The following is a 26,301-nucleotide window of genomic DNA, read 5'->3' on the forward strand; positions in this document are numbered from 1 at the left end:
CTTTCGAAGTAATTGCACTTTTTATGGAACTGGGATAAAAAAGTGTTGTATTTACAGGTGGGAAATGCTTGTTTCAGGATCATCAAGGAAATAATTCAGCATCAGGTGTGCGTGTGTGTGTCTGTATATACCGATATTTGACACATTCAATTGAAAACTGTCTGTGTTTACAGCTGCCTGAGGAAATTTTGCACAGAATCTTCATCCTTGTGGTGCTACAGGATGGTGACCCTGCAATCCATACCCTGGCTCTCACATGCACACGTTTCTGGAGGGTAGTGAGAGAAGAATCCTTCCTGAAGGAAGCACACTTCTGCTGGCTTGACAGTAAGTTTTGTCTCTTTCCTTCTGTTTTAGAGGCAAAGCATCTCTGAGCTATAGGTAAAAGTCACTCATTCACAGGATCAGTGGGTGCACTCAACTTGCACATGTCGGCTTGCTGCTGTATATTTTGCAGCAAGGGCAGAGCAAAGCGTTTAGAATTTGAGAAGGGTTTGAGGAAGAGTTTTGAGTCTGTCCGTTTTTGTACCACTGAATGTCCTGCAAATGCCAGCAAAACAACACGGATGGCACTTGGAGTGGTCACTTCCCATTATTAAAATGTAAAAAGTGTGTTGTACATAGATGTCAGCTGATTTGTTTTCTATACCAGTTTACGACTGTGGAGCGTTTAAGTGATGATTGTACATTTGTCCTTTTATCTATTTGGGGCCAAGTTATGATTTAAGTAGTTTCAGGTGCTAAAATGATTTTCATCATAATATAATAATTATTTATACACTGGCCTAATGTTTTGTTTGACAATAAGTGCTTATTGTAATTTCACATTTCTCTTGCTGTGGCTTGCCACTCCTAAAAATGAATGGAGGGGAACACTGCTACCAGAAAATTTAGCATCAAAAAATCTGACCATGTTTTACACATGAAACCTTCTCTTATTTTGTCATCAGGTGTGGTGAACTGGGACGCATAGAAGGACCTACCGAACTCCATATCGAATCTCCCGTTGCATTCAGTGCAGTTCTCTATACAGACTGTGAAGGTTACAGGGGATATGGACAGAGGGGAATATTACAGGGATTCTACTCCGACAACGAATTTGCAGGATACTGCAGCGCTGACTGTTTTTATGAGGCTGGAGGCACTTTGTAATAACTGTTGTTCTATTGTATGTGATTTTGTATTGTTATATGCGTGTTGGAAAGGCTCAGACTACATGCATTCCTACTTTTTTTTTTCTTTTTTTTATCTCAGTTCTGTAAATCTGAAAGCACTTTATATGCCAGTTAATATATTCAGTATACAAAGAATCTATGCATTTTTTTTTTCCACAGATATTGTGTGTTGTAGGTGTCTGTTTCAATAAATCTAAATGCAAAATGGGCTGTAAGGTGGCACCAATGTAGTTATCATAGGCAATGTATGTTGACAGGCTTGTACTACGATTGACCATGGCAATAGGTCAGAACCTTAATGGACGTAGAGATATTAATCCATGTTTATGTAGACAGTGGACATTTATCTTTAAAAACGACCCCGACTCAGAGCATGGAAACGTTGTCAGTAAGTTAGTTTTATTGAGTCTTGTTCATTAATTCGTCATTAACCAGATTTACATTTCCTTGGGGTGCATGTAGAACAGCATAATATTCATGAATGTAAATAACACATGGAAGTCAGAATGCCGAATTACAACTGTAAATCCTCTCAGACTGAGACATTCATATTATTCATACTATAACAGATAAATAAACCACCATACCAGATATTAATCCAAATGAAACAAATAAAATAAATAAAGAATACATTCATGCATCCTTAAACAACTTGTAGGGGATCAAACAAAATCACACTTATTAAACAAATCAAATAATTTCTTGGCCTTTTCCTTTCTCATAATTTTTAGGGCCTCTATATACATGGCAAGCTCCTTTTTAAATACAATAAGCTGGGGTGCTATTTTCAAAACTTTACACTTGTGAATAAAGTATTTTAACATGAGAAGTAAACAGTTTACAACAAAGTCTAAACTTTTGTTCTCCAAATGAACTCCAAATTTCAACATGTCCCAAGTAATAGATGGAAAAATAGATATTCTTTGTTTAATCCAATTACATACTTCAGTCCAAAATGAATTAACCAGATTACAATGAAGAAATAGATGTTCAACAGTTTCTGCATCCTCAGCCCACGACCGGTTGCTCACTGAAGCTAAGCAGGGTTGAGCCTGGTCAGTACCTGGATGGGAGACCTCCTGGGAAAACTAGGTTGCTGTTGGAAGAGGTGTTAGTGAGGCCAGCAGGGGGTGCTCACCCTGCAGTCTGTGTGGGTCCTAACGCCCCGGTATAGTGACGGGGACACTGTACTGTCAAAAAGCACCGTCTTTCGGATGAGACGTTAAACCGAGGTCCTGACTCTCTGTGGTCATTAAAAACCCCATGGCACTTCTCGTAAAGAGTAGGGATGTAACCCCGGTGTCCTGGCCAAATTCCCTCTACTGGCCCTTGTCTATCATGGCCTCCTAATAATCCCCATACACTTGATTGGCTCTATGACTTTCTCTCCTCTCCACCTGTAGCTGGTGTGTGGTGAGCGCACTGGCGCCGTTGTACTGTGGCTGCTGTCGCATCATCCAAGTGGATGCTGCACACTGGTGGTGGTTGAGGAGAGACCCCCCCCCCCCCACATGATTGTAAAGTGCTTTGGGTGTACAGCAATACACAATAAAGCGCTATATAAATGCATCATTCATTCATTCATTATTACAGAATTGACAAATATTATCGTCCACATTATTAGCAGGATAAATATCGTACAAAATTTTAAAGTGCACTTCTTTATATTTTGGTGGAAGAGGGAATAACAAATACTTGCATCTAAATTCATTAATTGATTTCCTATTTAGATGTTGAAAAATATAGTTCCTTCTTATTGGACCAGGGTGGCATTCCTGCACAAGACAATTTCTTATAAACTTATTAGTACATTTCTTGTCTACAAAATTTATACTGCCTAATTTAAGATCCAAAATCTTGGGAATAATACTAGAATATGTTAAAATCCCCTTTAACATATTAAGGAATGGTAAAGGAATACTCTCAAATAAACTTTTTCCTCACACTTAAAATTAAATTTGGTGCAGAAATCATTAAATCCAAGAAGGCAGCCATTCTTATCCATAATGTGCAGCACTGACCAAATACCTCTTTGCCACCAGTCCTCCAAAAATAAAGATTTCCTTTGAAATAAAATGCAACGATTAGTCCATAAAGAAACATTGTGAGGACTGAAATTATGTTTAAACAGCATTTTCCAATACAAGAGGACTTGTTTATGAAAATCCGACAGTTTAAATGGAATTTTAGTCACAATGTAGAAAAAACTTTATACCTCCAAATGTTTTAAACAAACTGGATGGAATTGCAAACCAGTATGAATGCTCATTACTAATAAAAGACTGAAGCCAAGTTTAAGTACCCCATTCATAATATCAAAATCTATTGCCTTTAACCCACCATCCTCATATGCTCTTATTATATCATTTTTCCTTATATAGTGGTACTTCTTTCTCTAGATAGCCGGAAAGAGAATTGATTAGTTCTTCTATATCGAGTCTCGGGTTTGAGTCGTTCGTTCTTTTGTCACGTGACGTGACAGTTTTGGACAGAGAAATTAGTTAATTTACAACTTTCCTTACAAACGGGTGCATAGTCATTATTATTATTATTAGAATTATTAGTATTATTATTTACTCTTACAGTTATGTGATGCTTTTCTGGTCTCAAATTATTGCTTTTAATTTCTGTCACATGGTTCTTTTCCATAACACCATGTGGTAAAAAAAAGATAATAATGAGTTGGTTAAGCTCTTCTTGCACTACACATATATCTGCACATTTAGTTTTGTTTTATTTAACTGGTTTGCACTCTATCTATTCTGCCATGTGCCTTATGCCACTTTATCTCTTTTTTTCATTTTTCTACAAACGTCCTCATTTGTATATCTGTATGTACATATGTTTAAACTGTATTTATCTGTATTTGAACGTCTACTGTCAGTGTTTAATGTTAACTGTATGCACCAAGGGTCTGAGAGTAACGTAATTTCAGTTCTCTGTATGTATGTGCTGTACATGTGAAAGAATTGACAATAAAGCAGACTTGACTTGTTATGCTTTGTTTTTATTAGTCTAATCTTCATAAAATACAATACCTTGTTGTATTTATGTCTTTTGAGTTAACCCTTTAGATTGGACTATAGTGTTACTTACTATACTTTTGTAACATATGACACTTTAGACATTAACACTCTGTACACACTCCTGAATTGTTTTTTATTGTTTATTTTTGTGCCAGAAAAAGCTATAGCAAAGAAGATAACTATTCCAAAATGAATTTAAACTATTTAAATAAAAAATACAAGAAAATTAAAATATACTAAAGCCACAGAGCCTTAAAAAACTCAAACAAAATACTGCACAACAAGCTAGGCTTTTTTTAAAATAATAAATAAAATAAATAAACTTTAAAATAAATAACACTTTTGTGCAAAAAAAAAGCTTTCTAGCTAAGAGAATAACTAATCCCAAATGAATTTAAACAATGAAAAAAAAAAACAATTCTCTTTCCGGCTCAGGCTGCATTGGTTAAGCGTATGGGGCTGTCACGTGATGAACGAACGACTCAAATCCGAACACTTGTCAGATAAGAGGTGGTGCGCTAATCATAGACTAAAGACCCAGGTAAACAATTAAGTAATATTTTCTGTTTCTTATAGCATAGTTTTGTATTGTTTGTAGTGTGATAAACGTTTGCATAAGTAATAGATGTGTTTGGAAAGTAACAGATAACATTTGAATTATATTTAGCTAAAATGAACAAAATGACTCGAAAAAAGATTCGTTCATTTTGCTGAACGAGACTCAAAGGTCCGAGTCGGTAAAATGATCCGAACTTCCCATCACTAGCCAACAACATCTCGCGTGGTTCTGTGTGATTTGGACAACTTCAAGTTACGCCCCCTGCTACACGTTACACCCCTCTCTTGCAGTCCGCAGTGAACTATGAGATACATTAACATCGGAAGACTGTGATATTAAAGAGCGTTGTCTTGTGTGAGTAAAGAGCATCCACAGACGAGTAAGTTAACAGTAAAGTCGCGTCTTATTTCTAATATACCGTGAATTAGTTTAGTAAACACGAATCTGGAGAATAATAATAATAAACAATAATCGCTCGACGCCTGCTTTTCAAAACAACAACAAACACGTGCAACAAGTTTAATTACGAAATATATATATATCATGAAATAAATATAAATAATGTTGAAATAAATAAACTTTGTATATAGATTGTTTAAAGTGTAGTGTTAGTTTTGAGGCTGTTTGTTTGTTTTTCACTCGGATTGAGACGCACACACAAGATTTAGTTTGCATTAATTGTTCTTTGTTAATTATTCTCATCTTGATCATGACAGAGTGAACAAACACAGAAACATGGCGTTTATTAAAGAGGAGCCTGCAGACTTCAGGATTGAAGAAGTATTCAGTCTCAAACAAGAAGATCTGGAGGAACAAACTGGTTGGTTTTCATTCTCAATGCATTTGATTCTTATTAAAATGATTGGCATGAGTTTGTTGTGATTGGAGCGACTGAAAGTCTAGTAGTGAATGATCCTCAGTCATTTAGTGTGTGATGCCCAGCTTCTCTTCACTATTTACAAAGTCTGCAAGCGTATGATGCCTAGTGTTTTAAAATCTGTGGTGTAGTGTATTCCAGTCTTGAGAAGATCTTATTTCCAGGTTAAACATTATATTTGAACAGCCAGGGTCCCTGAACACATCCACCAGGGAGCGGTTTGTGGAAATAGTAGAGGGGGGGTGCTCTTGAAAACTGGTTTCTCTCTCTGTTGGTGGAAGATAAGGGTACGGCTAGAGCTTAAGTCACCTAATGTTAGTGTAATCTGTTAATAACGCACATCATAAACCCCTCTTTTAGGCAAGTACCATATAATGGGTGTCATGTCATGAAATTAGGGATGTAACGATTCACTCAACTCACGATTCAAACCGATTCAAAATTCTTTTTTTTTTACAAAATGAGATTCAAAACTAATTATAAATTAAATGTGTCCGTTTATTATTGCTTGGGCAAAATGCAGCACATTTCTTCATGAAATTAAAATATAACATTATAATAATATATATATTTGTTGGTTTTGATTGCTTCTATTCTCCTCATTTGTAAGTCGCTTTGGATAAAAGCCTCTGCTAAATAATATGTAAATGTAAATAACAAAACTAAATTTACATTTTAAAACAAGCTCCAAATCAACTAAGTAACACAAATAAAAGAAATCTCTTCTAAGGCTTTTTCTGTGCTCTTTCCATTTCAATCATGATACAAACAAAGATGCTGCAAACATGCAACAGGAGCCGTTTTTAATCTAAATTAGATTGTATAATTTAGAAATTTGAAGAAAAAACAGAGGGGGGGCGCGCAAATAGTTTTCAAGAAAAAACTGAGACCAGGCATTATTTGGGTACTGGATGTATTTTATTACGTTTCACTTTTCATGTAGAAAATACATAGAAAAATGGAAAAAGCCTGCTGTCGGTGGGGAGAGGTGGAGCTTATTAGCCTGCCTTTTATTAAGCTGTCAGTGCAGACATGTTTCAGAACGTCAGTGATTAGCAGCGGAACAGATTTTGGGAAGTTTATGGATAAGTTCATCACGTACGTAAAGGAGTTGTGACAACGATGCGTCGTCAGCTCCTATCCCTAAGAAGTGTAAAACAAGAAAGTATGACATTAGCTATCTTCAGTTTGGCTTTATGGTGGCTGGGACAGATGCTGAACCGCTGCCCCAGTGTGTCATATGCGCAGATCTGCTGGAAAATGATAGTATGAAGCCATGCAAGCTGAAGCGCCATTTAGAAATGAAACACCCGACACTCAAAGACAAACCCTTAGATTTTTTTTTTTTTAAATTAAATTTATCTGGCCTTGAACAGCAGGGGCCGGTTGCACCAGCTAGACATAAAAAAGCTGGGTGTAAGCCCTACGTTGGGCTTTGCAACGTCCAGCTTTACGATAAATATTTACACCTGTTGCACCAACTAAAACTACGCCCGGCGTAGACGATGCACATCCACACTGACACATTCTCCTGCAGTTATAGATATAGCTAGCTGAGACTACGTTCACGGTGCAATGGCTACAACTAGGCTACTAATATAGAACTGAATTGATCAAGACATCGTAACAAAGTGAAGCCACCTCACCATGATTTCACTGAGTAAGCATTTTCTAACAAGTCCACGTTTTTATATCTGAAGTCTCCCTGCACGTTCCTATGACAGATTTCTTCAAACAAACATTAAAAATGTAGGCAGGTTAAGTAAAATATAATGAATGCAATACATTGCTTATTTTTTCTAGCTGACTGTCGAGTTTATGTACAATGAATGTCTTTCCTGAGGTAAATGTGACTTTACGTGACACTGTGTGTTTTACTGACGTCTTTCTGTGGCTGAAAAAACATATTTATAGTTTGTATTTTGAAATTTTTATATTAGGTCAATTACTGTTGGCAGTGTGTTATAGTCAACACCTAGCTTTGCGATTTATATCACTTATCCTGCCTGAAAAGACCATAAACATTACAATTCACGTCTGCAGTAATAATTAACTAGCAAACATGAATCCTAAAAACTAGTAATGTCCAAGCAAATCCTGACCTTTCACTTTACACCTACCTCTGACTAAGCGTAAGATTTAGGGTGCTTTCACACTAGCACTTTTGGTGCACACCCGGGTTCGATTGACGTCAGAGTTCGGTTTGTTTGGATGATGTGAACGCTGTCTTCCGACCTCGGGTGCACACGATATATAGATATATAGACGCCCTATTCAACCGTTCCAGGCACGTAGATGCGGCCGCCATCTTGGAACGGTATTTTTGACATCATTCACCATACTGTAGGTTCGCACAGAGCCGTTGAGCCGTTCTGTGCAGGATTATGGCATCTTTCGAATATTCAGTGATTACTATGGTGAATGACGTCAAGTTTACTGCTGCAATATGGCGGACGGCTTATGTATAGCAGCCCATAGAAACAGTCGCTAATGAGGCATCTACTATATATTTTTATGATTTTCTCATACTAGATGCATGCGAGTGTGTTGAAAGTTCGGTTATAATGCTACTCTGTGCGTTCGTCACCTGTCTAATAAAATGCATAACATATTAAAGTGTCTTTGGGGTTTCCATGTTTTCTACAAAACAAAACCGGAAATCGAGGGTGTATGACGTAATTGGCAGGCAACGCAAGGACACGGTCCGTTTCACTAGTTAAAATTGCTTATTTCTCTAGAATTAAACATTCTTCGAAACATTTGGGATAATGTAAAGTACACAAATCATCAAAATATATAACACTGTTCTAGTGGTTTTTTACGGAAGTTCTAAGCAGCCATGCATTATTTTTTCTTGTTTTCTCGTGATCTCAACTTAATTTTCTTGACATAACAGAAGTTGTCTTCTCGTTATCACAACTTATTTTTCTCGTGATTTCGACATTACAAAAGTGGTTCTTTTTAATGATTGTTTGATTTTTAAAACAGTGCATTGTGAGTCTACTGTTGCTATAGTAACGAACGCAACCTTGACAGGAGCATTCTAAATGCTTAACCTGGCTTAATGCATTAACTGAGAGTGTATTTAAAAGACAAATGTCAGCATACACGTTATTAGTAATGTACAGACCAGATGAGCCCATAATAAAAACGCTATGCGTTTAATTCCATGTAAAGCGTTTTCCTCCATAGAATACCCTATGGACAACACGTAACGTTGCTTAATGTGTTAAGGCAGTGTTTTTAAAAGACAAAACTCAGTAAACACATCATTAATAAAGCATTCTATGTAGCCTACAGACAAGCAAATAAGCCCATAATAAGAACGCAATGCGTTTAACGCATTAAGCGTTTTACCCATAGAAATATAAGAAAAACGCTTTACGTTCGCATTCTGGACTCATCTTGTCTGTACATTGGCTATTATAATTTATTAATAATGTGTTTACTGAGTCTGTTCTTTTAAAACACTAAAGCATTAAGCAACGTTAAGCGTCTTGTAATGCCCCCTTTGATGCGCAAATGATCGACAGATAACCGTGCGCTCTTATAGGCTACTGTATCTTGTGGATATTTCAGCAAATGCTTCACTTTAAAATAACGTCTACAATAAATAAAATAAATAGGCTAATCACTGCTGATTTTGTCCAGAGTTAGGCTACGCTAAAGATTTTATTTGTGTAAACATTTTTAAATGGTCTAACAACAAGCATTCAACACCGCAAGCGCAGGCGGAGTGCCTTAGAAGAATCAAAGAAGAACTAGCCTATTCTAAAAATCGTAAACTGCTTGGATTGAACTCACTTCATGTTCCGCATTCGTTTGAAATAAAATAATATTTTATAACAATTTGTTATTTTTATTAGTCATGTAGGATAGGTTGTGATATCATGTGCGTTACAAGCGTGGATCGATGCGTGTAATTGTGTAAGAAATGTAGAAAATACAAAAAGGTAGTCTACAACACTGTATAACATCATTGAACTAAATTATACACGCGTAAATCACATTTCTTATTAATATACATTTATTAACGATAAATACTAAAAATACAGATGCACATTACAAATGCCATTGTAGCCTAAATGAGGAACTGTGAGTCGTGCAGCAGTAATAACGTAAGATAACAGATACAATTTCAAGCTAAATTATCATATTTATTCAAGCATTTATAATGTTAATTCTATGTCAGTAATAAACTGCACAAATGATAGCGATCACAAAGAAGGTCCTCTGTCCCAAACGTGTACAGTATGTGGACATACAGTATACAGCTCCCCGTCGGTAGTTATATACTGCCACCTGTTGGTGCAGTTGTGTAACTTAGAGAACAACCTTTCGTTATGTCGAGTTAACGAGAAAAATAAGTTGTGATAACAAGAAAACAACTTTTGTTATGTCGAGAAAACGAGAAGGAAAAAAAATAATAATGCATGGCCGCTTAGAACTTCTGTAGTTTTTGGATGTTTTAATAAAAAAAATCGTACATATTGTGCCTTAAGTAAAGCAGTCGGCCGAGTCTGACCAAATGCAACATAAGATCATCGACTCCAGCTAAAATATAACATTTCAGTAAATAACAAACCTCAGCTTTTATAATAAGTTTAGATAAGATTACATTTAATGTAAGTATTGGCAGTATTGAAACGCCGTCTAAGCTGTTCGCCCAATTGCAACGCACTGGGACAGCTAACCAATCACAACACATTTCGTTTTATGGAAGGAGGGCCTTCATCAAACCCGGAACTAATTGAGACGTTTGTGCCAGGATGGGGAGAAAGGTATTGTAATAAATGTAAATTATGTGAAAAATAATTTTCGAACCACCAAGCATGAGAGCATGTTCTAGTACAGGGGTTTTCAACCTGTGGGGCGTGAGCATCAATTAATTCAGAGACATTGCCTTGAAGATTTATGAATACGAGCTTTCAATTCTTCAGCCATCCGCTAGGGGGCAATCTGACTCCCGCTGTTCGGCGACAGTGAGAATGGTGTAAAATGATTTACGGTTAGTCATGTCAGAAATCCAACCACAGATTGGCATGTTGTTATCTCAGAAACAAGCTCAGCCATCACACTGAATCAGGTAAACTGGTTATATGTTTCTTAATGCTACGCACTGGAAACGCAGCAAACAATATGTGAATGATGTTCGCACACTTTGGGCTCACGCGGGGGGGGTTGCGAGTGAAATTAGACAAACTTAGGGGGGTGCATGTCCTAAAAGGTTGAAAACCCCTGTTCTAGTACACCCCCAAAACAAAATCAAGACTTTGTAAAAGAGCATAATAGTACCCCTTTAAGACAAGTGTATATCAAATAGATGGAAACTGTAGCATTAAAAAAAGTCTATCCAGGAGATAAAATTTGACTGTACTGTCAAGTCCTCCTCTTGCTCAATTTTCCAAAGGACACAAGGACAACTCAAATTTCCGACTCAAATCACTTTTATTTTCCTTTTAGCTTTATCAGTGATTGTTCTGTCCACTGAATTAGGTTGTAAACCTTTAAAGACAGAGAACAAAGTTACCATTTTTAATTAAACATTTCAGTTAACCATTTTTAATGAATTCAATTAAACATTTTAAATACATTTTATGACTAATTACCCACCTAAGCCTTCTACATTGAATAAAGAACCCACCTAACAAAAATTCAATGAAATCAATGCTACAATGTGTTCCTTAACCAATCCAGACAGCAATTAAACATAGTTCAAACATATTAAGAAGCATTTCAAACACCATAAAAGTAAGTAAAATATTTCACCAACCATTGGCGTCTTTGGACTGAACCTACGAGTGAGTGAACTTGGAGTGTCTTCTCCGTAAAGTTCGTTTGTTTAAATGACTGAAGACCTCATGTCTTTCCAGGTGCTCAAAATCAGTGATAATAACTGATCAGGTAATAAGCAGCCGGTTTGCTGTTGCTGGTGCATTCTGGGAAGTGTAGTTCTTTGATACTAATTTCTGAGATTCAACTCAACACCTCCCACTTGAGCTCCTGTTTTTTTTCAAAACCAGAGAGGTCAACACAAGCCCTTCACACCTCTGCTTGTTCTTCAATGGGAAGTAGAATGACAAGGGGTGCTTCTCAATTCTTATTTGTGCATCCTCGTTTCCTTTCCTTGCGTCCTTTCCTCGCATCTTCGCTCCACCCCTTCAGGATACGAGGGAAGGATGCACATAAAAGACGCGAGGATGGAGGAATTGAATCAAGTGAAATGATATATCCTCGCTCCCTTTAGCATCACTTTAGAGCGTCATCAGCTACGCAAAATGGATCTGCCCTTATGTTGTTAAAGTTTGTTTTTTAAGACTTTCAAAATAAACATTAATAAAGCAAGTTGCCCTGTTGAAATATATGACATGTATGGTTTATTTAAATTGCAAAGGTAAAATATAAATTAAAAATTATTACAACAGATGAGAAGGGGGAGGAGAATTTACACGTGCGTCAGGTTTTTCGATGAAAAAGACTTCCGCATAGGATACACCTGTGTATCCTCGCTCATAGCTCCTTTGGAAGGCTCCTCACTCCTCGTTCCTCGCCTCCTCACGGTGCAATTAGAGAATTGAGATGTCCTTCAAGATGGCTAAGCTCGATCGGTTTCCGGGTCATAGGATGGAGGACGGAGGAGTGAGGAAGCGAGGAGGGATATTGAGAAGCACCCAAGGCGTCTGACATCTCTATGAAGAATTGTAGCTGGGATTTTGGTTTGGAGTCTCTTGGCTCTGTCTCTGTTAGCTCTTGTGGGCCCTTCTTTGCCGTTTGCCTTTGTGATGTGAACAGGATAGCTAGGAAATGTCTTCACAAGCACATCTCTTACGATGCCTTTACTGTCAGCATTGACACCAACCACTCTAGCCAGCTTGTACTGTCCTCTCAGGGCGTTTTGATCAGCCAACCAGACCACATCTCCAACAGCAACATTTCGCTCTTTGGTGTGCCATTTGTTTCTTATAAATAGATTAGGTCCAGCCAATTGGCTCCACTTCTTCCAGAAATTGCTTACCTCTGCTTGAATATGTTTAAGTCTTTTGTAATGGTAGCCATCAAACTGGAAATCTCCAGGGTCTCCCTTTGGATTGGTACGTCCTAAAAGCAGAGAATTTGGGGTGATGTACTCTACACAGTCTTCTCTGCTTTGAGTTCTTGCATCGATGGGTCTCTCATTTACAAGGTTGGCTGCCATGAAGAGAAAAGTTTGGAATTCTCCCCATGTGAAAACACCATCTCCACCAAGGTTGTTCAACGCCCGCTTCACTACTTTGACAGCTGCCTCTGCTGCACCATTCCTATGGGGAGAGTCTGCAGGGTGAATCTTCCACGACCATTCTGTACCATGCTTGGCAGCTGTGTCTTTAAGTTCAGACTTGTTTAGTCGGTTAAGGAATTCATGAAGCTTCTCTAGTGCAGGTTTGGCTCCCACAAAATTAGTGCCAGGGTCTGACCAGAGTTTCCTAGGGTGTCCTCTCAGTGAAGTGAACCTTTGATAGGCTAGCAGGAATCCTTCAGATGACATGTCACTCACCACTTCAGTGTGTATGGCTCTGGAAGCCATGCAGCAGAAGACTATTCCCCATACTTTGAGTCTTGTTCTCTTCTTGACCTCATCTTTCACTTCACAAGGGCCGAACAGGTCCATAGTGGTGAATTCAAAAGGTGCAGCTGGCCCTGTTCGCTCTAGAGGCAGGTCAGCCATGATTTGTTGACATCGTTTTGCCTTGTTTTTCCTGCAGACCACACAGCTGTCAACCATTTTCTTGGCAAGTCTACGACCTTTTATTACCCAGGCTTTCTTCCTCATGCGGAGAAGGGTTCCTGCCACTCCCTCATGGTTTGCTTTGTGGGATTCCTGTGCCAGCAGTGTAGACACCCATGCTTCAAATGGTAAAACTGGCACTGCTGTCTTCTCTTCGTTGAATGTCTGAATTCTGCCTCCACAAACTAGCAATCCAGAGTTCACATCTTTGTATACTGCCAGTCTGCTTAGAGTTGTGTCTGAAAAAACTGTACCTTTTTGAGCTGCAAGGAAAATGTCTTTGAGTGCATCTTCTCATTCTTTGACAGTTAGCACAGCTTGCTTGGGTGATCTCATCTCCCACTTTGACTGTTTAGGAGCCTGGCACTTCCTCTTCAGCCACTGGTTGGCAGCTAGACATACCCAGGCAACGACTTTCACCAGTTTGGACAGGCTACTGGATCTTCTTACTTCCACAAGATCTTTAACCCAGCCAGTGGGCTTTCTTTTTAGAAGAAGAATTGGGTTTTCCACAGGTATTCCTTCTTGAGTTTCACTCTTTGGACTTTCCTGAGTGCCTCGTTGGTCTTTTTTCTGCTGACTCCTTGCTTGAGCTCTTGTTAATGCACCTGAGAATACCTTCCTCTGGAGCTTGTTTACACTCTCCCTGGCATGAGCTGCTACCTCTCCAGCTGATCTTATAGGCCACTTCTCCACTGGCCACTTCAGGAACTCTGGTCCATTTTGCCATGTGGAATTCTCCTTCAAATCTTCAGGAGCACCCCCTCTTGTTATGATGTCAGCTATGTTTAGATCTCCACGGATCAACCACCAGTCTTGCACTAGTCCAGCCTTCTGGATTTCACCCACTCTATTCGCAAAGAAAGTTTTGTACCCATAGCTGACTCTTTGAATGGCTCCCAAGACCGTTTGACTGTCGAGTAGATGGAACCATCTCTCGATCTTCATTCGAGCATGCTTTTCCACATACTTCCTGATCCTGGCTGCAAAGACAGCACCACAGATCTCAGCTTTTACAGCTTCTCCTTTCTGATCCAGGGGTGTCAGTTTGGCTTTTGATTCAACGAGTCGAACTTCAGTGCCTTGACTTGTTTCCCATCTTAAGTACATCACAGCTCCATAGGATTTGTCACTTCCATCAGAGAATGTGATGCCCCAAGGTTTCCCTTTCCAGCCAGCTGGTGTGAGGCTCCTGTGGAATTTCACCTGTCCAAGCTGCACATATTCTTCAAAAAGCTGTATGGCTTCTTCTCTGAGGCTTTCTGAGAGAGGTTGGTCCCAGGTTTCTTGGGTTAGTTTCCCACCCCCTCCCTCTTGGAATGCCTTTCTTACAAGAATTTGTCCCTTTTGTTTGGCAGGTGTAATTAAGCCAATTGGGTCATACGGTCCAGCCACTTGACTTAAGAGAGCTCTCCTAGTCAGTGGCTTAGGTGTTTCAGTTCTCACCTCCTCCTTGAGAAGATCTTTCCCAACTCTTATTTTCTTCTTCCTTTTGGAAAAGTTAACTGAGGTTAACATGTGGAGCTTATCTTCATCCATTTGGTAGCCTATACCCAAGGCTTTGTTATCTTCGTCCCTCATTTGATTTGGAAGAATTAAGGTTTTACCTTGTTTCTCTCTTAGGTCTTCCGTCTCCATTCCTTGCCTCCCACTTTGCCCTGACCGGACCCATGGTTTTAAGAAGAAACCTCCAGCTTTCAAGATCTCTTCAACATTTGCTGTAATTTTGTCAAGTTTATTTAGGTCATTTTGGGAGGTTAAGAGGTCATCCACATAACTGTCCTCTTCAATGACTCTGCGCTCATCCTCCAAGTGAAGAAAGTTGGGCAGGCGTGCTGTTTCCCTCATAGCCAACTGAGCAATGCAACCAGCAAGTCTGTCCCCAATATTGACTCTGGTAATTGCATATTCACTTCTCTCTTCATCTGGGCTGTCCCTCCAGAGGAACCTGTGAAGATGCATCTCACGCTCCTCCAGCCATACAGAGTTGTACATCTTTTTGATGTCTCCTAAAGATGCATACGTCCCTTCTCTGAACCTCAACAGGACGGCTCTGATAGGGTTGAGAACGTCTGGTCCCTTCAGAAGAAGATCATTCATACTCATGCCTTTGTATTTCTGGCTACTATTCCATACAATACGAATTGGTGTTGTCACTGAATGAGGGTTTGGCGCCACCAGGTGGCTTACATACCACACTGGTCTGTTCCACTTGTCCATGATTTTGTTGGTGAGTTTTATGGCTGCGCCTCGTTCGACCATCTCATGGATCTGGGTAGCATATGCGATTTTTCCAGTCTGGCTCTCTACTTAGTTGCTTTTCCATCCTTAAGAAAAAAGCCTGGACTGCACCTTTGTTATTTGGGAGAGTGGCTGGATCTACCGTCCAAGGATACTTTGCATCCCAATGTGGAGCTGATGTATGAGCATCCCCCTTCTTGTAGGTGAGGCCTCCTTTAATGATCTCCAGTTCCCTTTCCTCTGCCAGGGTCATTTCTTTTCCTCCTGGTGGACAGTTTCCACATCGGCATCCTCCACATCTTGGCTCACATGCAGCGCCGATGCTGTCCCAATGCCACCACTCAAGGAACTCATGGTTACTGGCAGCTGTAAATTTGCTTTGAGCCACATCCTCCTGCTGTAGCTGAGTCAGTTGTTGGACTTGTGATTTCTTGATATTTGACAGCTGCTGTTCTCATGGAGCGAGCGAAGTGTGTTTTGGACTCATGCTGCAACCTCCACTTCTTCAAATAAGTCAGGATGTGCTCCACCCACTGTCTTCCCCAATGGACCCTCCCACAAGACGAGGTCTCCGATGATTTTTACCCTCTGGGGAGCGAGTCTTCCCTCTCGATGGCTAATGAGAAGTTCAACCTCTTCTGGCCTTTCCAATTCTTTAAGTTCGACATCTGGAAAGAATTTTCTCAACTTCTTAGGCTCAATTACTTGATGCACTCTGGCGATTTCATCCAAACCGTAGCAGACCATTTCATGAGCTCTCTCTGTTCCTTTAGGTGTCTTGACTCTGACTTTGAGGAGATACCTTTGTGTTTTCACTTCCATGGCCATACCACCAACCCCATGCACAACTAAAGTTATCTTCTCATGTTTCAACCTCAGTCTTTCAGCAGCCTTATGGGTAATGTAATTTGTATCTGAAGCAAGGTCAATTAAAGTCCCAGTCTTCTGCCCTGCGTTTGCAGTAACTTGCATCAACATCATGATGACAGGAATTTCAGAAAGCCCATTCCTCTGCAGAAGCTCAGACTGGCCTGAAGCATCGAGTGTCACTGCAGTTTTGTTGGTGTTGGTGAAAGCCTTTCTGCATCTCTCTGCCATTTCTGGGGAAAGTTCAGACAAGATCTCCTCTTGTTCCTCCGTTAGTTTGCTTTCACCTTTGCCGTCTTTTCCACGCTTTCTCTCTTCCCCTCTTCTAACTTCTCCTTTTGGGTAGAGAAAAAAAATGGTGGTCTGGGGCACCACCTTCCCTTTTACAGTCTTTATTTCTGCATAGGAAAGTGTCTCTACAGTATCCATCTTCATCATGGCATCCGAGACATTTTCTGCATGCTCCCAGCTTTCTCAAAGCAGCTTTTTTTTCAGGTAGCTTAAGTCTTTTGAACTTTCTACAGAAGAAGATTTTGTTGTTGTGCCCACTATCACCACAGACACCACATACCTCATCAAGCTCTTCTTTCTTTGTGGTTTTTGTTGAGGCAATCTTTCGATCATACTTTTTTTCTGAACGATCGAATTTCTCTACCTTCTCCACAGTTCTGAGCTGTTCGAGTCTCTCTAGTATTTCTTCTTGACTTTTCAGGAATTTCAAGAGCATGACAAAGTGGTTGTCTGATGTGACATTGTTTCGGGGTTCAACCATGAACATCACCCAGTCTCTTTTAATAAAGTCAGGCAACTTGCTTTCAATGGTTTTAATTACCAGTGGGTTCTTTATGGCTCCAGAGTTTCCTAACTCTGTAAGATCTGCTAGGGCTTTCTCTACTGACTGTATGAGGTCAATGACCTTTCTTGGCTGGTTCCCCTTAACATGTGGCATCTTCTCCAGCTCTTCAAGGATTTCCACTGTGATGGTTGACTTGTTGCCATATCTGTTTTCCAGGACTCTGAACATGTCATTGGCAGTGGTGTAGGTTGAAAGTCTGAGGTCTTTTGAGATTTTGTCATCCACACTCACCAAGAGTTGAATTTTCTTAACTTCAATTGATCCAGATGGTTCTCCCCGTTTTTGCAGGCTTTCCCAGTCTTTCCTCCATCTGTGATATTCTCTCTTACTTCCATTGAAGATAGGTAGAGAAGTTGGCTTGATTCTCACTATTGGAGTGGATGTTACCGGTAGGGGTGGTGGTTTCACTCCTGTACCTTGCTCGTTGATCGTCCGTGCAGTGGCAAATTCAGCTTTCCTTAACTCAAGCCTGCAGTAGGATGCTCTTACGTCCTTGACTCTTCCCTCTAATTCGTCCTTTAATTCTACAGGGATCCATCTCTCCCATGTTGACATTGCTAAGCTGGCCTCTTTTATTCTCTTCTCTAAGAGAGCGAGGTGCACTTCATAGCCCTCTAAATTGGCACTTTCCACAGGTACATCAGCCGCTTTATCAATAGCTTTTTCTGCTTCCAAGATTGCCACAAGAAGTTCACTCTTTCCATACCTCGACCACAGGTTTGTTTGGACAATGTCCCTTATCTCAGCCAACTTTGTTTCACCTTCATTTACAGATCTATCAATGTCGGCCTCTTGCTGTTCATCCAGACCTGCTTCCTTATCTTCAGTCTTAATGTCAGCCTCCAGTCCTATCCTGTAGTCATCATTGGCATCGAGCATCTTTCTGAAAAAGACTGAAAACTTAGTGAATTCTTCCATTAACTCCACTTGAAGCATACTGCTTGCTCCTCTTGAAATGAAGTTGGCTTGTCTGGTGAAGCTGCTTTTTGCAGTGGTCCTCTCCTTCTTGAGCAGCTGGACCGACTTCCCCAAGACATCTTCCGCCATCTTGACTTCCTCTGCGTCAACAGCTTATTTCTGGATCTGAAGCGTTTATCCTCAGGACCAGGCCGCTCCGCGTGGTTTACAACTGTCAAGTCCTCCTCTTGCTCAATTTTCCAAAGGACACAAGGACAACTCAAATTTCCGACTCAAATCACTTTTATTTTCCTTTTAGCTTTATCAGTGATTGTTCGGTCCACTGAATTAGGTTGTAAACCTTTAAAGACCGAGAACAAAGTTACCATTTTTAATTAAACATTTCAGTTAACCATTTTTAATTGATTAAATTAAACATTTTAAATACATTTTATGACTAATTACCCACCTAAGCCTTCTACATTGAATAAAGAACCCACCTAACAAAAATTCAATGAAATCAATGCTACAATGTGTTCCTTAACCAATCCAGACAGCAATTAAACATAGTTCAAACATATTAAGAAGCATTTCAAACACCATAAAAGTAAGTAAAGTATTTCACCAACCATTGGCGTCTTTGGACTGAACCTACGAGTGAGTGAACTTGGAGTGTCTTCTCCGTAAAGTTCATTTGTTTAAATGACTGAAGACCTCATGTCTTTCCAGGTGCTCAAAATCAGTGATAATAACTGATCAGGTAATAAGCAGCCGGTTTGCTGTTGCTGGTGCATTCTGGGAAGTGTAGTTCTTTGATACTAATTTCTGAGATTCAACTCAATAAAATTTGACTGTACTTTCATTTAATCCAAACTGTGTACATTTTTCAATTTCAAAGGGCTTTTAAAACCTGCTAGTTATCCAGCCAAGAAAACAACTAGCTAAAAAAGAAAAAGCCCAGAACTGCTGTTCTGATACGATGTAAACACTGTTAACCATTAGTACATTCTCTAACGCATATTTTAGATTAAAAAAAGCCTCTGGTGTGTAAAAATAGTAAATACCATCATGTCCTCCTGTTTTTTTATTTTTTTACCCTAATAAAAGTTATAGGCGCATTAAATATCTAATAAAAAAAACTTCATTCTAATGCTCATTATATTAGCGTTAGCCACGCTTATGCTAACGATTAACTCCGCTAATAATGGCGATGTTTATTTCAATTCAACATTCAAATTAAAATATGGAATAATTTTCATAACAAAAGATCTAAATATTAAATTAAAATTTACCTGCTTGAGCTCTTTCATTTGATCCGGGTGTCATCTTTAAAGTGTTTGCTAGTTTTCTCCTTTTGATGTCACCATGTCTCGGTGCTTTTATGAAGAGAGCGCATCTGCACACCTTTCGGATAGCGCAGCAAGAACCGGGTTAACCGGGTACTCTGTACCACCGGTGCTTAAATAAACCCGATACCATGACGTTTTCATTTCTTTAGTACTGTCTTTTGACAACACTAGCGTGTATATCGCATAGCTTTACTAATTCCCACAGCTTTCAAGTTTATAATCAGTGAAATTCCTGCGTACATTTATTCAATATAGTATATGAGTAAAAACATCAGCGCATCTCTGCACTTCAAGAGCTGCTGCATGCTGCGATACAAGACTTTCGCTCATGTAGTTGATCAAACATATTTAATAGTTCTCTCTATAGAAACATGAGATTTGTGCCTATAATATTTTAAAACGAATAATTTGAAGATCAGTGTACCTCATTCATGGAAAGTTTCAGGGAAGTGTAATTTATGAAATTGCATCAAAATTATAACAATTGCCTACTTCTGTTATATCAGGGTTTGTTTTTACAGGTGCTGGTCATAAAATTAGAATATCATGAAAAAGTTTATTTATTTCAGTAATACCATTCAAAAAGTGAAACTTGTATATTAGATTCATTCATTACACACGACTGATATATTTCAAATGTTTATTTCCTTTAATTTTGATTATTATAACTGACAACTAATGAAAGTCCCAAATTCAGTATTCCAGAAAATTAGAATATTGTGAAAATGTTCAATATTGAAGACCCCTGGTGCCACACTCTAATCAGCTAATTAACTCAAAAAACCTGCAAAAGCCTTTAAATGGCCTCTCAGTCTAGTTCTGTAGGCTACACAATCATGGGGAAGACTGCTGACTTGACAGTTGTCCAAAAGACGACCATTGACACCTTGCACAAGGAGGGCAAGACACAAAAGGTCATTGCTAAAGAGGCTGGCTGTTCACAGAGCTCTGTGTCCAAGCACATTAATAGAGAGGCGAAGGGAAGGACAAGATGTGGTAGAAAAAAAGTGTACAAGCAATAGGGATAACCGCACCCTGGAGAGGATTGTGAAACAAAACCCATTCAAAAATGTGGGGGAGATTCACAAAGAGTGGACTGCAGCTGGAGTCAGTGCTTCAAGAACCACCACGCACAGACGTATGCAAGACATGGGTTTCAGCTGTCGCATTCCTTGTGTCAAGCCACTCTTGAACAAGAGACAGCGTCAGAAGCGTCTTGACTGGACTGCTGCTGAGTGGTCCAAAGTTATGTTCTCTGATGAAAGTAAATTTTGCATTTCCTTTTGGAAATCAAGGTCCCAGAGTCTGGAGGAAGAGAGGAGAGGCACATAATCCACGTTGCTTGAGGTCCAGTGTAAAGTTTCCACAGTCATTGATGGTTTGGGGTGCCATGTCATCTGCTGGTGTTGGTCCATTGTGTTTTCTGAGGTCCAAGGTCAACGCAGCCGTCTACCAGGAAGTTTTAGAGCACTTCATGCTTCCTGCTGCTGACCAACTTTATGGAGATGCAGATTTAATTTTCCAACAGGACTTGGCACCTGCACACACTGCCAAAGCTACCAGTACCTGGTTTAAGGACCATGGTATCCCTGTTCTTGATTGGCCAGCAAACTCGCCTGACCTTAACCCCATAGAAAACCTATGGGGTATTGTGAAGAGGAAGATGCAATACGCCAGACCCAACAATTCAGAAGAGCTGAAGGCCACTATCAGAGCAACATGGGCTCTCATAACACCTGAGCAGTGCCACAGACTGATCGACTCCATGCCACGCCGCATTGCTGCAGTAATCCAGGCCAAAGGAGCCCCAACTAAATATTGAGTGCTGTACATGCTCATACTTTTCATGTTCATACTTTTCAGTTGGCCAACATTTCTAAAAATCATTTTTTTTGCATTGGTCTTAATTGATATTCTAATTTTCTGAGATACTGAATTTGGGACTTTCATGAGTTGTCAGTTATAATCATCAAAATTAAAGGAAATAAACATTTGAAATATATCAGTCTGTGTGTAATGAATTAATCTAATATACAAGTTTCACTTTTTGAATGGTATTCCTGAAATAAACTTTTTCATGATATTCTAATTTTATGACCAGCACCTGTATGTCCTTTCAACTTCTTATGCTCTTTCACTTTTGTGTTTTTTAAAAAGTTATTGAAAATTAACTGTTTTACTTTTATTTCAGAGTTGATTGAAGACAATGAGGTTAAAGAGGAATTGAGTGAAGTTGAGGATAAAAGTCATGTATCAAAAATCAAAAGTGGAGAAAAACCCAAACAGAAAGATTTAAAGAAAAGAAGGGACAAGAAATCTTTCACCTGCACTAAGTGTGGAAAGAGTTTCTCACACAAATATCATCTTGATGTTCACATGAGAGCTCATACTGGAGAGAAACCGTTCGCTTGTGATCAGTGCGGGAAGAGCTTCTCACAATCATCAAGCCTTAAGGATCATAAGAACATCCACACTGGAGAGACATTGTACTCATGTGATCAATGCGGCAAAACATTTTTGTGGGCTACAAACCTGAGGACACACCTGAAAGTTCATACAAAGGAGAAACCACATTCATGTTATTTGTGTGGAAAGAGTTTTTCATTACTACATCGTTTGAAAGAACATCAGAAAATACATTCTGGTGTGAGAGAGTACATGTGCTTTCAGTGTGAAAAGACTTTTATTTCAGCAAACAGTTTGAAACTGCATGAGAGGATCCACACTGGAGAAAAACCTTACAATTGTTCACACTGTGACAGGAGCTTCAATCGGTCATCACATCTGAAAACACATGAGAGGATCCACACTGGAGAGAAACCTTACAAGTGTTCACACTGTGACAAGAGCTTCAATCAGTCATCAATTCTGCAAACACATGAGAAAATCCACACTAGAGAAAACCCTTACAAGTGTTCACACTGTGACAAGAGCTTCATTCAGTCATCAATTCTGAAAACACATGAGAAAATCCACACTAGAGAAAACCCTTACAAGTGTTCACACTGTGACAAGAGCTTCAATCAGTCAGTACATCTGAAAACACATGAGAAAATCCACACTAAAGAAAAACCTTACAAGTGTTCACACTGTGACAAGAGCTTCAATCAGTCATCAATTCTGAAAACACATGAGAAAATCCACACTGGAGAGAAACCTTACAAGTGTTCACACTGTGTCAAGAGCTTCAATCATTCAGGAAATCTGAAAACACATGAGAGGATCCACACTGGAGAGAAACCTTACAAGTGTTCACACTGTGACAAGAGCTTCAACAGGTCATCACATCTGAAAACACATGAGAGGATCCACACTAGAGAAAAACCTTACAAGTGTTCACACTGTGACAAGAGCTTCAATCAGTCATCAATTCTGCAAACACATGAGAGGATCCACACTGAAGAGAAACCTTACAAGTGTTCACACTGTGACAAGAGCTTCAATCAGTCATCACATCTGAAAACACATGAGAAAATCCACACTAGAGAAAAACCTTACAAGTGTTCACACTGTGAAGAGAGCTTCAATCAGTCATCACATCTGAAAAAACATGAGAGGATCCACACTGGAGAGACATTGTACTCATGTGATCAATGCGGCAAAACATTTTTGTGGGCTACAAACCTGAGGACACACCTGAAAGTTCATACAAAGGAGAAACCACATTCATGTTATTTGTGTGGAAAGAGTTTTTCATTACTACATCGTTTGAAAGAACATCAGAAAATACATTCTGGTGTGAGAGAGTACATGTGCTTTCAGTGTGAAAAGACTTTTATTTCAGCAAACAGTTTGAAACTGCATGAGAGGATCCACACTGGAGAAAAACCTTACAATTGTTCACACTGTGACAGGAGCTTCAATCGGTCATCACATCTGAAAACACATGAGAGGATCCACACTGGAGAGAAACCTTACAAGTGTTCACACTGTGACAAGAGCTTCAATCAGTCATCAATTCTGAAAACACATGAGAAAATCCACACTAGAGAAAACCCTTACAAGTGTTCACACTGTGACAAGAGCTTCAATCAGTCAGTACATCTGAAAACACATGAGAGGATCCACACTGGAGAGAAACCTTACAAGTGTTCACACTGTGACAAGAGCTTCAATCAGTCATCAATTCTGCAAACACATGAGAAAATCCACACTAAAGAAAAACCTTACAAGTGTTCACACTGTGACAAGAGCTTCAATCAGTCATCACATCTGAAAACACATGAGAAAATCCACACTAAAGAAAAACCTTACAAGTGTTCACACTGTGACAAGAGCTTCAATCAGTCATCAATTCTGAAAACACATGAGAAAATCCACACTGGAGAGAAACCTTACAAGTGTTCACACTGTGACAAGAGCTTCAATCATTCAGGAAATCTGAAAACACATGAGAGGATCCACACTGGAGAGAAACCTTACAAGTGTTCACACTGTGACAAGAGCTTCAACAGGTCATCACATCTGAAAACACATGAGAGGATCCACACTAGAGAAAAACCTTACAAGTGTTCACACTGTGACAAGAGCTTCAATCAGTCATCAATTCTGCAAACACATGAGAGGATCCACACTGAAGAGAAACCTTACAAGTGTTCACACTGTGACAAGAGCTTCAATCAGTCATCACATCTGAAAACACATGAGAAAATCCACACTAGAGAAAAACCTTACAAGTGTTCACACTGTGAAGAGAGCTTCAATCAGTCATCACATCTGAAAAAACATGAGAGGATCCACACTGGAGAGAAACCTTACAAGTGTTCACACTGTGATAAGAGCTTCAACAGGTCATCAACTCTGAAAACACATGAGAAAATCCACACTGGAGAAGAACCTTACAAGTGTTCACACTGTGACAAGAGCTTCAATCAGTCAGTACATCTGAAAACACATGAGAGGATCCACACTGGAGAGAAACCTTACAAGTGTTCACACTGTGACAAGAGCTTCAATCAGTCATCAATTCTGAAAACACATGAGAGGATCCACACTGGAGAGAAACCGTATCACTGCACTGCATGTGGGCAGCATTTTAATCAATCTTCTGCTCTACACACACATACAAAAAGACATCACAGTAAGTAGATCATCTTTAGATCCAGTACTTTCAGATCTGATGCTGCGTCCTCAACAAATGTCACAATAATGCATCAAGCAATAAAATATCATATGCACTGGATAAATCTGTCCTTTACAAGCAATGTTCCCTCTAATTGTTTTTTTGTTGCTGAGCAAATTTTTTTCTCTATTGGGTGGACATTTCGACCACCTGAGTAAAAACATTATTTATACCAGACCTATACAGCACACACACACAAAAGTGTAACTTTTACCTTTAATGTGCTGTTTATATTTGATTTGACCCTTGATGTAACTAATATTGTGAAATATAGTAGTAAAATATAGAAATGTTATTATCTTACTAACATTACTAAAAAGAGAATGTAAAATCACGAAAGTAATCAATACATTGGATAATGTGTTAAATTAGTCTAAAACTGAATGTCTGCATAACTGAAATAAGATATGGCTAATAAAAAATAGAAAGCGCCAACCTTGAAACATTGTTGATAGTTAGAGGGTATAAAATGTGTCATCTGAACAAACAAAGACCAGTGAGACGGTGAATGTGGCGTCTGTCTTACTCGGCTTTGTTACTCTGTGTAATAAAGTCTTCCTTTAACACCTGAAACTCTGCTGTTTTGAGCCTCTCTGACTGCACTGACTGAGACCCAGACAAACAACATCCTCTCTGGGCCACTACACTAAATGATGCACATTTTAGATTACCTGAGAAAACATGTTTTACAGTATAATACACTGCCATTTAAAAGTTTAGGATCAGTAAAAGTTTTTTTGTTTTTTTAAAAAGTTTCTTATGCTCATCAAGGCTGTATCTATTTACTAAAAACTACTGAATATTATTTCACAAAATAATATTGTGAAATATTATTGCAATTTAAATAAAAGGAAAAGTGTTCTATTTTAATATACTTTAAAATATAATTTATTCCTGTGAAGCAAAGCTGAATTTTCAGTGTCACATGATCCTTCAGAAATCATTCTAATATGCTGATTTATAATCAATGTTGGAAACAGTTGTGCTGCTTTATTTTTCGGGATCTGTGATACTTTTTTCAGGAAATAAAAACAAAACAAAATTGTGTCACTACATCAAATCTCAGCAACAAGTATATTTTATATGTTAATTTAGATATGTTTGTAAAATAATTTAAATGCATACTATAATATTCAAATATAAACAACTATTTTTAAATATATTGATTAATTGAAAACCTACATGTTTTTGAACAATTACTTTTTTTTTGAGTAGCTAACTTATTTCACTTGATGTGTGTACTATCTTTTGGTTTCCTCATTTTGTGTAATTTAGATGGTAAACGTGTGCCTTTTTATCATTTGAGTCACTTATCAAAGTTGCTAAATACATTAAAATAGCTACATTTGTTGCAAGGTGCTTTTGGAAGAAATACTTGCTAGGGTAGTCTGAAATGTTGCTAAATTGGCAACACGGCTCTCTATGAAACCTGTAAACCTCATTCATCGGTACTGACTCCATATCAACATCAACTCTAGCGGTTTGAGCACTGCAATTCTTTCACATGGCTTTCCCAACTCATTTTTGCGTGTGTGGCATATTATTTCTTTGCGCAGCTTAGAGGGAA

General features: G+C 38.9%; 1 protein-coding gene across 3 annotated transcripts; it reads left to right on the plus strand.

The window, feature by feature from the left end:
• Nucleotides 1-4,992: 4,992 nt before the first annotated feature.
• LOC306858900 (uncharacterized protein) lies at nucleotides 4,993-25,304 on the plus strand (the record flags this gene model as incomplete). 3 transcript variants are annotated; one of them, XM_079399688.1, is made up of 4 exons in its annotated part: nucleotides 4,993-5,114; nucleotides 5,477-5,580; nucleotides 21,804-22,098; nucleotides 23,186-25,304. In XM_079399688.1, the coding sequence occupies exon 4, from the start codon at nucleotides 23,363-23,365 to the stop codon at nucleotides 24,698-24,700; it is 1,338 nt and encodes a 445-aa protein (XP_079255814.1). In that variant the 5' UTR covers nucleotides 4,993-5,114; nucleotides 5,477-5,580; nucleotides 21,804-22,098; nucleotides 23,186-23,362. The 3 variants fall into 3 exon arrangements, 2 of the variants coding, with proteins under 2 accessions (XP_079255814.1, XP_079255813.1); XM_079399687.1 differs by having other exon boundaries at nucleotides 5,034-5,139; nucleotides 21,804-22,208; nucleotides 23,300-24,700; XR_013783245.1 differs by having other exon boundaries at nucleotides 5,049-5,114; nucleotides 21,804-22,208; nucleotides 23,300-25,303.
• Between the last annotated feature and the right edge of the window lie 997 nt (nucleotides 25,305-26,301).

The sequence above is a fragment of the Barbus barbus genome (genome assembly GCF_936440315.1).
Source record: "Barbus barbus genome assembly, chromosome: 39".
NCBI classification, from domain to species: Eukaryota; Metazoa; Chordata; class Actinopteri; order Cypriniformes; family Cyprinidae; genus Barbus; species Barbus barbus.